General features: G+C 41.4%; 1 protein-coding gene across 5 annotated transcripts; it reads left to right on the top strand.

Moving 5' to 3' along the window:
- The first annotated feature begins 1,446 nt into the window (after positions 1-1,446).
- On the top strand, positions 1,447-15,378 carry UBE2I (ubiquitin conjugating enzyme E2 I). Of its 5 annotated transcripts, none has more exons than XR_012837933.1 (7): positions 1,447-1,578; positions 6,337-6,415; positions 6,649-6,732; positions 9,938-10,010; positions 11,618-11,727; positions 11,899-14,441; positions 14,493-15,378. XR_012837933.1 is itself a non-coding variant. In XM_075767937.1 (7 exons), exons 2-7 carry the CDS (start codon positions 6,350-6,352, stop codon positions 14,784-14,786), a joined length of 477 nt encoding a protein of 158 aa, XP_075624052.1. In that variant the 5' UTR covers positions 1,447-1,578; positions 6,337-6,349; the 3' UTR covers positions 14,787-15,378. The 5 variants fall into 5 exon arrangements, 3 of the variants coding, with proteins under 3 accessions (XP_075624052.1, XP_075624054.1, XP_075624053.1); XM_075767937.1 differs by having other exon boundaries at positions 11,899-11,978; positions 14,723-15,378; XM_075767939.1 differs by lacking the exon at positions 1,447-1,578 and adding an exon at positions 1,740-1,957 and having other exon boundaries at positions 11,899-11,978; positions 14,723-15,378.
- Positions 15,379-15,806: the final 428 nt, after the last annotated feature.

Genomic DNA, 15,806 nt, shown 5'->3' with positions numbered 1-15,806 from the left:
TTTGGAGAGAGACATATATATATCCACTGGGAAATTAAGGTGTTTTCCTGTTGCTAGTCATTATAGTAGGAAATAGTCCCCTCTGGTATGGATACATAATCACACAAAAAAGCATGCACCAGGTTTTAACCAATCACTGCATTAAGGCAAATGCTGCCGTAGGCATCCCTGCATTAGGAAAAGAGAAAGCGGGGCAGGCACGAGGGTGCGCAGGAAGGCAGGTGCCCTGTTTTACATCCTTGTGATACGTAATTGACTAAGGCACAAACGTGAACAGGCACCGTTCATTCCAAGAGAACGTAATTACTGTTAAATAACTCATTTACAGACAGAAGCTAAATGAGGACTTGATCAGAATAGGGCAAGTGGTCCAAGGATTTGGTTTGTTTATGTGAAGGTGCAATCATTATTTTGCATTCTTAAACATTTCTTACTGCGGTTTAAACTGATGGCATCTTGCCCCCTCCGCTGCAGACATGGATAGTAGATTATTGCCTTACCCTGTGCAACAGCCCTTCATTTTCTCAAAGGTGGTTTAAAGCTCCGTATTGTGTACATCACGTTTGAAGTGATAAAAAACCAAAAAGCAAAATTTTAATGGGAATTAAAAATTAGAGGGAATTGAAAAAGGCAAACAAAGTATAAACAAAAATGTCGGGCAATGCCTGGATTCGTTCTGCCAGCTGTAGGTTCTGGCAGTGCCGGCGGTTGGGAACGGAGCTCCTCCAAGCAGGTGCCTGCTCCCTTGGGCAACGGGGTTCCTGACTGCAGCACGGATTGCGGTTAGGGCCGACTCAAATCTAAGTGATTATTTATCGGAATAGTTAATTCCAGAGTTCCCAAGAAGAAAAAATATTTTGAACTTTTGTTCTACATAGAACGTAGTTCAAGAAACATTAGCAAACCCGGACCAGCGCAAGGCATGGCTAAGCAGAGGTTTCAGGACTGAAATTTCTTACGTTTCGTTAAAATCAGAAAAGCCAGAGCCGAGAACAGAATGTGATCCATACCTACATGCCACTAAAAATGCACTCTTGGAAAGCAAACCTAAACACCCCTCCCCGAAAAAAAAACCCACCCCGATGCGAACCAAAAAGAGCACAACGCGTGCTGCAGCTTGAATCTCTGCTCAACCGGGAGCAGACCGGGGCCAGACACGCCGCCGAGGACCGCACCGGAGGAGGTCACGGTCCCCACGGACCCGGGGACAGCCCCAGCCCGGCGGTCGCTTATGGCACGGCCGACAGCAGCACTCCTCCGCTGCGGCTCCCTCAGCCAGCCCCCAGCTCCCTGCGCCCCGGAGCGGCGGGAAACCCGCGGACGCGGCGGGCCCGCCGTCGGTTGGTCCAGGCCCCGCCCCTCGCTCACTGACAGGCTCCCCCGCCTGCCCATCACCTGCGAAAGCCCCGCCAGGGGCAGAGCCCCTATTCTCCAATCAGAGGCCCGGCTGGGCATTGTGGGTGGGGCTCGGCCAGGCTCGAGCGCGTCCCGGGGCAGGCGCGGCCTGCCAGACCCGCGCTAGCGCCCTGCGAGGGATCAGGCCTTTTCGGGGCGCAGGTGACTCTCTGGGCGCCCGAGGTAAAAAAACTCACTCAGTTTCTCCACGGGGGCTTGTGGGAGCCGCGGGGCACGAGGAAGTGACTGGGGTCGGGAGAGCCCCCCCCCCCCCGGGATTCCTCCCTGTGCTCAGGCGTTGTTCGGGGCACCTCTGGGTCCTGTGTCGCGAGGATGCGTAAAGCGTGGCGGATGGATCGCACGCAGGGTCAGACCGCGCCGGCGCAGCTGCGGGGACGGGTCGGGCTGAGGGACACACGGCACTGCCGCGCTCCGCACCGAGGAAGGAGGGAGGGAGGGAAACTCCGGACCAGAGACAAAGGGGGGGAGCCGCGCCGGGAACATCCGGGTCATTCGCTGCCGCTTCAATCCGGGACACGCGCGGGTGCTGCGGCCGATCACGGTGAGGCCTGGCCGGGCGAGGGGCCCTGGGACGGCGGGGCCTGGCGCGGCGCGCAGGCGGCCCCGGGCCCTGGGAGGGGGGGGGGGGGGCTGGGCTGGCGCTCGCCGCCTGTGGCGCGAGGGGTCGGGCGGCCGCGGGGCACGCGGGCCTGGTGGCTCCTGCCGCGGCCGGGCCCGCCAGCGCATCGTTGCCCGCCTGAGGCGGGTTCCACGGCCCGCCCCCGGAGGTGTCGGTGGCCGCGGGTCGAGCTCCCCGAGGAGCTCTGGGTACCACCGGGCCTGCGCGAAGCGGTCCCCGCCCCGACGAGTACTTGCCCAGGAGGCAGCGGGCGGGCGCCGGGGTGCCCTGTGCAGGCCTCTGTCGCCGGCCCCGGCCCCTTCGCAGCGCCCGCGAGGCCAGCGGCCGCCGTTGGAGGCGGGCGGTGCTCGGCGCTGCCGCGGCCGCTCCGGGCGAAGTTCCTTGGCCGGTCGGGCTCCGAGACCTATTGCCGCGCGGCTCCTTTTGTTGTTCTCCTTGCGACTCTGGTAGCTGTTCGGCTAGTACCGCCTCTTCTGCCTTTTTCATGCCGCAGGCAGGAGGAGACTTTCTATTCCAGCCCCGAGTTAGCGTGCTTTGATTAAACCTCAGCCCTTCTGAAAAGTAAAGTGTGTATAGTTTTGGGGCAAGCCACTCCAACTGATAATTTCTTCTTGTGTTAGTATTCAACTTGCAAAGTAAAAATGTGAGGCTAGCAGTCTTAACGATTTTTTTTTTCTTGCTGTTTGAATTTAATAAGGGCTATTGAAAGTTCTTGAGACTTAAAGAGCATGTTGCTGATGTATTTAGAGATTTGGCATGGATCAGAGCTGTGGGTGTGATTGCTGTTCCTGTGGCACGGAACACTTCTTTGCAAGACTTGATTTTTGTGTTTGGAAGTAGGTTCCCTCCTCCCCCCCGCCCCAGTCAGAGGTTATAGATAGGTAATATAATCTGTAATGGAACACGCTAGTCTGCACAGAGTTTGTGCCTATGATCAATGCGTTGGTGGTGTTTTGTCCTTTTTTTCCAAAATAAGTAGTAGTAACAGCAGCAGAGGCAGACTACTGAGCAAACTTGGAAGTTTCTGTTAATTTTCTAATGAGCTGATAGCAGTAAAATGTTACTACCTCTTAATGCTGGGGTGTGTTTGGGGGGATTCAAACCAAACAAAATGTGAAGACTGGTCTCTTAAGCTTGTTTGACGCCTGCGAGGTAGGGTTGATATACTTCCTGTGGTGCAAAAGTTTGTGTTCTTCCAGTGATATAGTGCGTAAATATGTTGGGACTTCAATTCTGTTCATTAGCAGTAAATTTCTCAGGTGGAGAGAGCAAATTAGATCTGATATTTTATAAAAAGAGAAAACCCTAAGAAATGGGGGTTTGGGTTTTGTTTGTGTGGTTTTGTTGGGGGGGAGGTGCGGTGTTTGCAGTTTTAACTATTTCAGGTAAATAGCTGTGTCTTGCATTTGTAAGGTATTTCAAAAGCTGACAAGAGCTAAACTTAACATACAGATATTTGGGCAAACCACTGTTCCAAAGGAGAGAGAAGGGAAAAAACCCAAACAAACTAACCATGCACACAAACTATTGAAGAAAATAAAAGTAGCAGTGAGAAGAATATCATATCTTCAGGTTTAATACCCACTTAGTAACTCATTCCTTCTTGCTACTCCATAATTTCTGAGACTAAAATATATAGTGAGATGATCTATCTCAAGTTCCAGCAGAACTAAAGTTAAATTCTTTTACTGAAGAGCTGCTAGAGAGTATATATTGGCAATTCGTTAATAGATTAATTTGCTTTTGAGGGGATGCTTACCTAACAGGATCTTAATTTTTGCAGTGGACTTTCAGTCTTCTTTGTCTCTAATCTCTACTTGGTGGTAGTTTGTCATGAGGTTTTAGATGCTTATCTGCCTTTGTCAGGGTAACCAAAGCCTGTGGAGACCATATATGTGAAGCCTGTGGTCTCATGTACACTGAAACTTTGGATGTAGTCAATCAGTGCTTAATTAAGCCAAATGCCTCACAATTTGAAAAGGTATTTATAGAGCATAAGAAAATCTTTAATTTACTAAGGCACAGTATAGCGCATAACCAGTTGCAAAAGCAAGCAAGATAGAGCCTGAAAAATTGGATTTCTTCTGTTGAAAAGTTGATTAGCAATGTTCTGTAGAATGTACATTGTTTATATGCCCTCTGAGAAGCTGGCATTTCCCTTGGGGGGGCATGTAATTGATTGGCTGTTAGCCACAGGAAATACAATTCATGTATTTGAAAGCATCATGTAATATTTCTTGGCAGAAAAGGTAGCTGGGTTATAAACCCTTCAAATATTCTTAGTTTAGTCAGCATAAATAATTTTCATAAATTACTATGGGAAGGTTAATATTATTGCAGTGGACCACCAGGTACTAACAGCACAACTGAAATTCTGCTGTGTATTCAGTAGTTCATTTACATCTGTTACAAGGGCATAGGCTCACAAAATATTTAAAATTACTCCCAGTATAATTAGGTTAAGGGAGAGGGGTTTTCTGTTCTGACAGTGTCTCTTCAGTGGCTCCACATCTCCTGCATGTGAACAAACTAAAATCTGAAGTGGTATGTACAATTTGTGTTGACTAAGTCCTGCAAATCTTCTGACATAACCAAGATACAGGTGAATGTGTTGGGAATACTAGAGGAATATTGAATTGAATATTTGTGTGTGTTTACTGAGTGTTAATGGTCCCTTTTTAAAAAGCTTTATGTGTCACAAATTTAATTACTAATTTGAAGTTGAAATTATGGATTATGGCCATCCATGCAAAATCAACTTTGAAAAAAAGCTAAAAGGAGGAATTTGAAATACCAGCTGTCGTGGGAGCTGCATAAAACTCTTAATCTGGTGCTTTTAAAGACTTTTAAGGTGGCTACACTGCTAAGCCATTTTTCATGATGCGTAAATGCTTAAATTGGAAGCGTGCTGTCTTGTAATCTTTAAAGGGTATAGCAGATGAATATGAGATGAACATATTTACGTATCTTGCATGGAATAGGTCAGTGCCTGGTAAATCTCTTCATGAACATCATGCTGAAGGGCAGAGTGTGAACATGTGAGATCTTTAAAACATGGATCTTTGTGAGCTACAATTCATATGGTTATAGTAGCAGAATGCAATACTCTTGCAAGTAATCTATATATTAATAGAACGTGAATTTTGCCTAATTCTCAACCAGTGTTTAAATGTTTGTTTCGATAGTGTTAATCCTTCTTTCATTAATTCTGTGAGTTTTAGTGGAAGAAGTCTACTCTCCTGGCTGTCATAAAGGCTTGTTAGCTACATGTGGAGTTGAGAACAAATTGGTCTGACTTCCCCAACTGCCAAGTATCTGCTCTGATGTAAAATGGCTAGAAGTTCATAGGGAGGAGGATTAAAAACCTTCATTGGAGTTTGTTTTGACCAGGCGGCTATTGAAACCCTGAGTTTAGATACAGTTTAGCAATGAAAAACAAACTCTTGCTTGGACTGCTGTTCTGGGTTGAATGGAGAATCCTCCCCTGAGTTTGAAAGCACCCCTCTGTTGCTTTCAAACAGTGGTGTCTGGAACTGTTCTTGTGTCATACGCAGTAGCGACCTGTGCTCTGCGTGTTTTTTCTGCAGTCTGTCGCCATTGCTTGGTTGTTACTAAGGCAGTGAAAGTGCAGAAAGATCATTCGGTGTGTACTGGAATTGAAAATCTGCCTTGTGGAATGAGCAGGCCGCTGGCTGTTCCTTAGCTCAGTTCTGTATTGCTGTCTGTTCCTGCTGCTGTCTAGAACTTGTATAGAGGCATCACTGCAAAGCTGAGGTGATTTTTTTTAAGTTCTATGCCTGTATTGCTTTTGTGTGGAATACTGGCTTTCAACAGGAATTTACAGTTTAAAAATAACATTTCTTATTCCTGTTTGCCAGAAACAGGAGCAGTACAGGTGTTTACCTGCAGAAGAAAGCCATGCATTTCGTGGTGTAGTAAGGAGATAAATATGTGTTTATCAGTCGCACAAGCAGGAAGTCTGAGCACTTTTCCCATTACTAATAGTGTTTCTGTTGTCAAGCCGCTGTTGAAATAGTTTTTAAGATGTGGTTCAAATATAAAACAGAAGGTGGGTATAGTATTTTGTAGGTCAAGTCCAGTAACTAAGAGGTGGTTGACATGGGGAAACTTATTCCTGATGTGAATTTTTGCAGGGTGTGCAAAAATACGTGTCTTGGGTGTAGTAGTGAAAATCAGAGGCCAAAATATTTCCTGAGTGAGCGGGGCTTAAACAGTTAATACAATGTCTTGTTTACACTATAAGTAAAAGTTTATCTTAAAAGTAATTATTTTTGTTTTAGAGGGACTCTGAATATGTCTGGCATAGCTCTTAGCAGACTTGCACAGGAGAGAAAAGCCTGGAGAAAAGATCATCCGTTTGTAAGTATGAGAAATGTCAAATTTCCGACTCTGCAGCTATTTTGGTGCTCTGATGACTTTTTCTCTACCCTGATGTGATGATTTTTTTAAAAATGAAATTTTTTCAATAAAAAGGCTGCTTAAAACTATGTAGTGCAAAAAGAAATAACTCTGTGTAAAGATAAAACATGACATGAAGTATTCTAAGTACATCTTCTGAAATCCTCACCCTTTGACTTTTTGCCTTAATTCAGGGATTTGTAGCAGTACCTACAAAAAATCCAGATGGCACGATGAATCTAATGAACTGGGAGTGTGCTATTCCAGGAAAGAAAGGGGTAAGACTTAATGTTGTCCTAACATCTCACTTGTGGTGAAAAGTAACGTAAGCCTGCTCATGTATTACACTGACAATTGAGAGTATAACTTAGATGTATTTTAATAGAAATGCTTGGATCCTGTTGCTACTTTAGAGTCTGGGTGGAGTGGGCTAAGAATGATATTGGACAAAATAAACCATGTTCAATTGTTGGCACTGACCACCTTAAGAATAAAAGGTTTTAGAGGAGTCTGTAAGAATCCTGCATTGAACAAACTTGAGGCTGTCTTCTGCTTCATGCCAGGGTTTATTGTTACTTCTTTTCTTACTAAATGCTGGTTTAAGCCCCAAAGCTTGAATATTAATACTACCAAAATGTTGCCTCTGCTGGTTAACTGCTGGTACCATTTTTGTCCACAAAATAGTGACACCCTTCAGTGCTAGAGAAGTGCTGTAGCATTAGTTTTATTTTCTTATTTCATGGCAAATAATTCAACGTGGAATCTCATTGCCTTCATTTTATGGAATTTTCTTTTTCTCTATTAGGGAGAAAAGAGTAGAAAACTCTAACATTGTTTCTTTTTATCTGACTTCACTTGTGCTTCTGTATCCCTTTCCTTAAAATAACAAGAGAAAGGAAAAAGTCTGTAGAGACTAGAATTGTTTATTTTTATCAGCTTGATCTGGGTCTAGGGGATAGGACAAATGCAAACTTTCAAGTGGAAATAATCATTAATGCATGAAACTTACTTGATTTTTCTACACTGCCATTATAATGTCTCATTCTGAGCAGAATCTTGTTTCTATTTTCTGAGATGTTAGCATCTAGAGACTATTCTTGAATTCATTGGATGCAGTTGTTTCTTTGGAGATAATACTATGAATTACAGGGTGGGTTTCATTCTTTTGGGTCTTTAGCGTTTTGCATTGGATGTAGGACTTTTATTGCTCTGCCTGTTCTACTGCCTCTTCCCAACTTGCTTAAGTCCCCTTAAGATCTCATTTCTTAGATTCTGAGAGGACAAAGTATGTAGGCAAAACCTGCAGATTCTGTACTACTGCCTCAGTTTGATGCTCAACATGGCATTGCTGTTATGGTTATAAGTTAGCTCAGTGCTTTGGTAGTTGTCCACACACCTCATGTTAGTTCTTAAAGAAGCACTTAAAAATAATGTAACAGTGTAAGGAAAAACGCATCCTCTTGTGTTCTGCCGAAACAAGATTATCCCTCGTAATAGTGAGTTATGTACCTTATCAAGATGTCACCTTTAAATACTGATGTAAAATCTTCATGTCAAACAAAATCTTCAAAATACTTCCTTTAAAGTTTTGTAAACTACAAAATGGAGTAAACAAGACCCTTAAAGCCTCCTAGAAAATGCATTACACCAGGAAAAGATCAGTTATGCTCATGTGATTCCTGGTAGAAATGTATTTTAAAAAAATTGAGGTTTTCACTCGAGTAAAGATGCCATCTCTTTAACAAGAAGCAGCATGCCTTGCTCATCTCTACCAGACCAACCAGTTGCTCTCTATTCCTTTGTGTTTGAAGGCACGCTGTGCTGCAGCTGTTTCCCCTGGGACAGATGAGTAGGTGAAACCAACAAAGTGTTTTCTTGTCAGCCAGATCAAAAATTGAAGTGGTGTTAATCCTGGGTTGGATATCTCCATTCGCTTTTTTGACAGCAAATTAGAATTTGACTTGAAGAACATCTGCAGCCTATCCAGTAATGCAATATGATCTTGATGATAACTGCTGTCATACTATTATCTTAGTAAGGCTTTTGAGTGTCTGCTATCTCTCATCCTTAAGGTATGTTGCTCTGTCAGACAGTAAAAACTTTTTGTTGACTGTTCTGGTGTTCTACTTGAAGAAATTATTAAAAGCTATTTGTCTTCCCCTATGAGTGAAAGCAAACAAAATAGGAAAAGTTTATTCTATCAAAAGGCTCTTCTCTTCTAAAAATGGACAAGTTTGTCTCCTCTGAGAAGATATGGAGACTAGATATTTCTTGTTGTTGACAACTGACTGCAGCGGTTGAGAACAAGTTTTTTTTTTAAATACACTATAGCAAATATAATCAAACCCATTTGCTTTTTAAAACATGACTATCTTAGTGTTCTGTAGTATGTTTCTTTCCTATTCTAGCTTGAGACTTTGCACAATAAATACTAATGACAATGGAGTGCTTTTTTTGGGGCTGTGTTTTTTTGGTGGGTTTTTCTTTTCCTTCTGCTAAAAATACCATAATTCAGGTAGGAAAGAATTAGAGATCTCCTCCTAAGGTGGTCTTCAAACATACCTGTTTTTCCCTGAGGATAAGATTTGATCACTTAAAGCTGATAAGATGTGAGACTGTCTTTACTCCAGTTTGTTTTAAAGAATGAACCCAATGCTTTCATTGCAGCGTTTCCATAGCAAGGGCAAGTTACAGAGAAGTGGTCTGAATTTTACACATATAATAAACTTTTCTGTATTTCTGCACATCTTACCAGAAATCAGTTTGTCAGAAGATGGGCTTTTTTCCTTATTTCCAAGTAAGATGACAGGGAAGTATATGTTGAGACAGGCTTTTTGTCTTTTGCTAGATATTTTTTCTTGTTTATGTGACCCTTTTGAGTAGTGCTGTCTTATTTGGTCTGTTCTATAGCATGGGAACTGCTCTTACCAGTGCTCTTCCTAGTTTCTGATGGGGATAAAAAGCTTCTTAGAATTCCTGTTACACAAAAAGTAGTACTACAGTGCTGTCCAAATTTTTTGTTCTTTTGTGGTTTTCTTAGCCACATCCTCATGAGGTAAAATAGAAAACATTTACCTCCACATGCTTAAGGGGTATATCCATATCCTATCTTCAAGTGGGGGTATAATGGCCTCTTCCTCACTGCATGTGCATGGTGTAAAACTTTAGAGGTGTTCTTCTATGCACATGAAAATTTTACTTGTATATGGAACTGTCAGTGATGATACTGACTGTTGATTACCCAGCAACACTTACTAGCTGTAATGAAGTAGAAAAGCAGGATTTTCTTTCTTCAACTCCTTATACAGGTAGGATAACTTGTCTCAGTCTAGACAGCATGTTACAGTGTAGGACAGCTATCTTCTACTGTGTAGCAGAAAGATATCTTGTGCTTTGCCTGAGAAACTGAATTCTTGATAAGCTTTGTTCCACAAGTCTGACTTTTCTTTGCTGTTATCTAAACTCTACCTTCACTTTTTATAGACACCATGGGAAGGAGGCTTATTTAAACTACGCATGCTTTTCAAGGATGACTACCCTTCTTCGCCCCCAAAATGTAAGTAAAATAACTAAAAAAACACGAGTTTATTAGAACAATGTTAAACTAGTCCATGAGGTACTAGGAAAGGTTATTACTTTGTTACAGACTTTTTTAAAGGAAAGTTGCTTTTTTTTCTTTTTTCCCCACCCACCACTTTGTATTTAGAAAGTTGTGATGAAATGAGTTGAGCTCAATATAACAAAATTGGGAGGGGAGGTGGATTGCTGTGTGGGTTTCCTCAAAGTTTGACAAAAGCACCACTTGAAGCGTTCACTACTTGATCAGCACTCTTTGGAAACTAATAGCTAGGCATGGTTAGACCAAATAGCTTTGAGCTGGTCTTCTAAGCCAAGAACTCAGAAGGCAAGAACTTAGGGGAAAAAAAAAAAGTAAAAAAAGTTCCATCAACTTTAACCTTTCCATTGACTTGCTCTAAACCATGGATCTATTCTTTTTCTGATACTGTGTACAACAGGTATTTCAGATACCTAGTTTCCTTGTTAAGTTTTTGAATTTTCCTTATCCCATCTCAAACTTAGCTACTTTAGAAATCCAAAAACATCTATTGCCTTGCCTGATTTCTTGGTTCTTGAATTGGCTACCATTTCAAATCAATGACAGTGATTACAAATTGCTCCTCTCGACAGCAGTTTTATTTCTTATTTCATCTTGGTGTTTGAGCTCTATTGGTTGTCTTGGCTACTCCTTTTGTTTGTTACCACCTAAATACATGACACAAGGGGAAACGTATCTTTTTGACTAGAAAATATTTAACATTAATACCTTGAGAGCTACCAACTAGCACTTCCTGCAAGTGTTAAATGAACTGTTACGCCTTAAAATAAGATGTGTATGTGGCTGGTAAGATTTCTTACCAATGCAGCTTCTGAGTTCCTACTGAACTTCGTTGAGGAGCTCATAAGTAAGACTTGTGATGTCAGATGGATTAGAAAACTGCACTAACATGTAGATATTTCATATATTGGTAAACAAGTGTTCATTACGTTACTCAAGATGGTGGCTGTTGCATTTAAGTCCTGTAAAGATTAAAGAAATGCCAGAATATAGATTGCGTGGCAGAAGGAGAGCAGCACAAGCCTACTCTTTCAGTCTTGCAACTTAAACTTGGTTCCTCTTGTTCAGTGCCTCTTGATTATACAGAAGAGAAAAACGAAGCTGAAAAAATGCTAGAAACTTAGTCATCTTTGTATGGAACTTCCAGTATTTTAAAGTGAGGAGAGAGAAGTAAGGGGCTGTAGCTTTCCTTTATGTAGTAGTATATGAAACTGCAAAGACAGGATTGGTTTAAAAAGTTCTATCACAAAGCTACTACAAACTATTTTGTCAGTTTCCATTCCTAAACCAAAAGATTACAATGATAGTGTTGCATTGCCTGGATTGATACCACAGATGCGATGAGTTCCTGTTTTAGGTGTAGGCTGAGCCAAGAAGAAAACCAGTATTAATAGCTCCAGAACTCTTTGTGGGGTTTGGGGGGGGGGGGGGGGGGGGTGTGTAGGGGGGGTGTCTTTGGCCTTTTTTTTTTCTTCCCCCCTGAGCTAAACCAACTCTCTGATCTTAGTCTTAGCACTGCATGCAAGTAATTCTCTCTTCTTCATCAGGTAAATTTGAACCACCATTATTCCACCCAAACGTGTATCCTTCAGGCACAGTGTGTCTCTCCATCTTAGAGGAGGATAAGGACTGGAGGCCAGCAATCACAATTAAACAGGTCATTAATTGTACTTAGACGTGTTCTTAGCCCTTTTATTTGCTTTGCTTGCTTACCTGATGTGAATGTAACATGTTCACTGTGTGTTTCTACAGTTGGTTTCTAAGGGTTTTTGTAATTGAATGTCTCTTGGTAATATCCATGCCTGTTACTTCTATTCCTCTTCCACAGATCTTGTTAGGAATACAAGAACTTCTAAACGAACCAAATATTCAAGACCCAGCTCAAGCAGAGGCTTACACAATTTACTGGTAAGAATTTTGCATATCAGCTTGGAAGCTGTCATATTGCCTACAGCTGTCTGTTACTTATATTATAACATGTAAATGTTTTTAGGAATGATCAGGGGAATTTTCTTACCTTCATGGCAGTATCCTGTGGAGATGCCTAGCCTGTGCTAAACTTGAACAAAACAGTAACTTCACAGTTAATAAGCTAGTGGAGCTATTAATAGCATTGTGACAGCAATGAAGTGTGAAGACTTCTTCAGTTAGACTACAATTCTCATCCTGGTTCCGGTCCAACATACAATCCTTTTGCCTAAAGGCTGAGTAGTAGTGATGAGGTGTAAGGAGCACTTGTGCCTGAAGGATAAAGGAGAGCTGCTGTGATTGCTGTAGGAAATGTGTGGTATTTTGGGAAAACTAGATCTTCCAAAAGAATAGGTTAAAAAGTACAGAAAGTTTGTAGCTTTAGCAGAATGAAATTTGCATTGGTTAGGAAGGGTGATAATTTGTGAACTAAAAAGTACTTTTTTATGCTTAAAATTTACCCATCTTAAAAATGGATGGCTGATCTATAATCTTAGGGGAGCAAAACACTTTAAACAAATGCTTCTGGCACCGACAGCTGCTGAAATAATGACCAAGATGGAAATGTGGAATTACTGTTCTGGACAGAAGGACGGGTCTCTAGGAGAGTGCCAAGTTTGAAAGATGGCACTTTGTGAGATTTCATATGCAAGCTATGTCAAAAATGTCCGTGTTAGATCCTTGTGAAAAGGAAACAGAGGGGTGGGTACTGTGTCTTCGATTTAATTTAAGGCTTTACTCTGTTACTTTTTAAGTATCTACTGAAGACTTGATGGGACTGAGTGCATATGGACAGGTGGCCACAGTTGTAGGCAGCACCTTTGGGAGCTATTAATGATGAGGCAGGCCTCCCCTCCTCCTGCCCCCCCCGGGAATACGAGGCAGGACTAATATACTTTATACATGCATAAATAGTCTGTGTTATTTTTTCCTACACACACGTATGTACAAAAACAGTCTTTGCCAGTGTTGTTTCTGCTTTATTGTAAGTGCTTCTAGAAAAAATTATATTGAGATAAACTATTACATGTGTCTTTGTTACTTCAAATTATATATAGTTTCCCATTTATCCTCTTCATGCCTTTTGGACGTGTAGTATTTCAAATAGGTTACTATATTTCTGCAGTCTCAGAGTGTATTTTTCTGTTACTACTTAATGAGTAACTGATAGAATCAGCTCAGCAGAGCAGGAGGGTCTATGCATCTGTTATTTGGCATAGTTGATAAATGCTGGGGAAGATGCAGTGTTGTTTAAATAGATGTCTCAGTCAAATTGTTAAACTTCAAGAATAAACTTTGTATTCAAAAGCAGAATACTTGTTCTCATTCTCAGGATTGCTTTGGTACTGTCACCCTGCAACTGGCACTCCTAATGTGCCAACCTTCTCTGCTGTACGCATGCAGAGTCTACTGTGGCAGGCATTCTGAGGGTGTGAGACTTAACAGATAGGTTGGGTTCTCATATGATAATGCAATATTAATTTAAAGAAAAAAAATTAGAGGTTTGTAAACTTCTTCAGAAAAAGAAACTAGAGTATTTTCAGTCTGTTTGCTGGTAATTGTTCATTGGATGTGACCAAAATGGGCTTCATTTCTTCTTCCCCCGCCCCCCGAACTGTCAACTTCTGAGGATGTAATTTGCTGCCTTTTTTTTTTTTTACCGCAGCAAGCCTTCATAGCTGAAAGTAAGTTAAGTTTACTGCAAAGCTGTCTGCAAAATCTAGTCACTGTAAACTACCTTTGGCACAAGAGTAATGGTAACAAATCTTTGTTTAGCTCTTGACTGACACTTCTGATGGCTAATACAAAACATGGTGTTGAATGTAAATGGATGCTCTACTAAGCTACTACCATCCCTTGTTGGCCCAGAATAGAATACAAAGAACTTGCCCTTTTATGTGTTGAGTCTGCTTAATGACCATAGTTCCTTGAAGTAGTACTCGCTTGTTCAATCAATCTGTAGCAAGTATGCTAGACTTAGCGAACTACAGTGTTTTTTTTTCAAAATGCTGAGCTAGCTTTTTTCCAACTGCAGCTTAGGATAAAGCTAACACTGAGTCAGGGTCTGCAGAGATAAAGGCTGCGACTACCATACTGTTTTCTTTTTTCCATTTCTTAAAGCACGCTTCCCCTCCCCAAAGCAGTAAAGATGATACTTTAAAATCATATGAAGTCCACCAACTGTTAGTGAACTGCCCTCATCTACCACTTTGTGCAGTTAGGATACTGGCATTTATTGTTAATGACCTCAGGTCTTAATGTGGGAGTGGAAAACTTATGTTCAGATGAGTAAGAAAAATGCTTGCATGTAAGGTACAGCTGGCTTTGAGAAAAAGCAGGTGCAAACCTGCTTATAGAGACTGGTATGGTATGAAGTCAGATAGTACAATGATTTGACACCAGGTGAGAGACCGGTATGGTATGAAGTCAGATAGTACAATGATTTGACACCAGGTGAAGTTTGGGAAGTAACTAGTTAAACAGTACCTTACTTCCCTGTGAAGGAAATTGAGAGTAATGGTCCAGAAAAGCCTTTAATATATTGTAGTGTTAATTCTTATCTAACGGTTTTGCCTTCAGCAATGACTTAGTTTCATATTGAAGAGAAATAGAAGAACAGTAACTCTATAATATGACCTCTGATTTCTCAAGCTGTAATTACCCTTTCTCTCTCTTCTGTTCAGCCAAAACAGAGTGGAATATGAAAAGAGGGTTCGAGCACAAGCCAAGAAGTTTGCACCATCATAAGCTTCTGTCGTGCAGCATCTTAAAAAGGAAGGGATTGGTTTGGCAAGAACTTGTTTACAAAACTTTTGCAAAATCTAATGTTGCTATGTACAATTAATATCCACTTAGGGGAGGGGGTTGTATGTGTGCCATTTTCCATATTCGCCACTTGTATACAGTTCTAAATTTGCTGAATTGCCCCCAGTTTTTTCATACAGGGTCTCTTCCTTCAGTCTTTTGTATTTTTGATTGTTATGTAAAACTTGCTTTTATTTTAATATTGATGTCAGTATTTCAACTGCTGTAAAATTATAAACTTTTATACTTCTATAAATTCACTAGTATCTCTAGTTACTTTGCTATCTGATGCAGGCATGCTTTAAAATGTTAGAACTATATTTAGCCTCTAGCTGGCTGTATGAAAAAAAATCATGCCCTCCACCCCCTTCCCTCCCTGAATTTGTTTTTCTATCTTTCAGAAACTAGGTTGTTATTGCTTAAGAGCCTCTGAGATCCAAAGTCAGCCAGCATCCTTATTCTGCATCACTTCCTTTGTGTTTATATGGCGTTCTGTCTGTGTTGCTGTTTAGAGTAAATAAACTGTTTATATAAAGGGCTTTGTTTCATTATCTTCATTAAAATGATTAAAAAGCTGCCATTTAAATGGCTCTGAACACAATTCAGTGCAAGTCCTGTTTTTAAGGCCTGTGATGCTGCACTTACCTTTAGTTTAGATGTTGCCTTCATTTCTTTTCCCTGTCCTGACCCCAAGGTGAATGTGGCCCTTCTTTGGGCTTGTGGTAATTGCAGCTATTCAACTTTGATGGGTTCCTTAAACAGCTCTGACTAGCCAGAGACCAACTGCTTACTCTGCATAATGGCACCAACGTACAGGTGTGACCATGTTAACATAAAATAACACAAGTGTTAGACTGATATGAACAATAATAGAACCTCCCCAAGGAATGCAAGGGGACCTCCAGCAACTGAGGATTTTAAATGGTACTTGTTTATTAGAAATACTTCTGTGCCTTCTTCCAT

This window comes from Balearica regulorum, chromosome 15 (genome assembly GCF_011004875.1).
Source record: "Balearica regulorum gibbericeps isolate bBalReg1 chromosome 15, bBalReg1.pri, whole genome shotgun sequence".
NCBI lineage: Eukaryota > Metazoa > Chordata > Aves > Gruiformes > Gruidae > Balearica > Balearica regulorum.
Note: the sequence above shows the minus strand (reverse complement) of the source record. Positions and strands in the feature narration are given on the sequence as shown.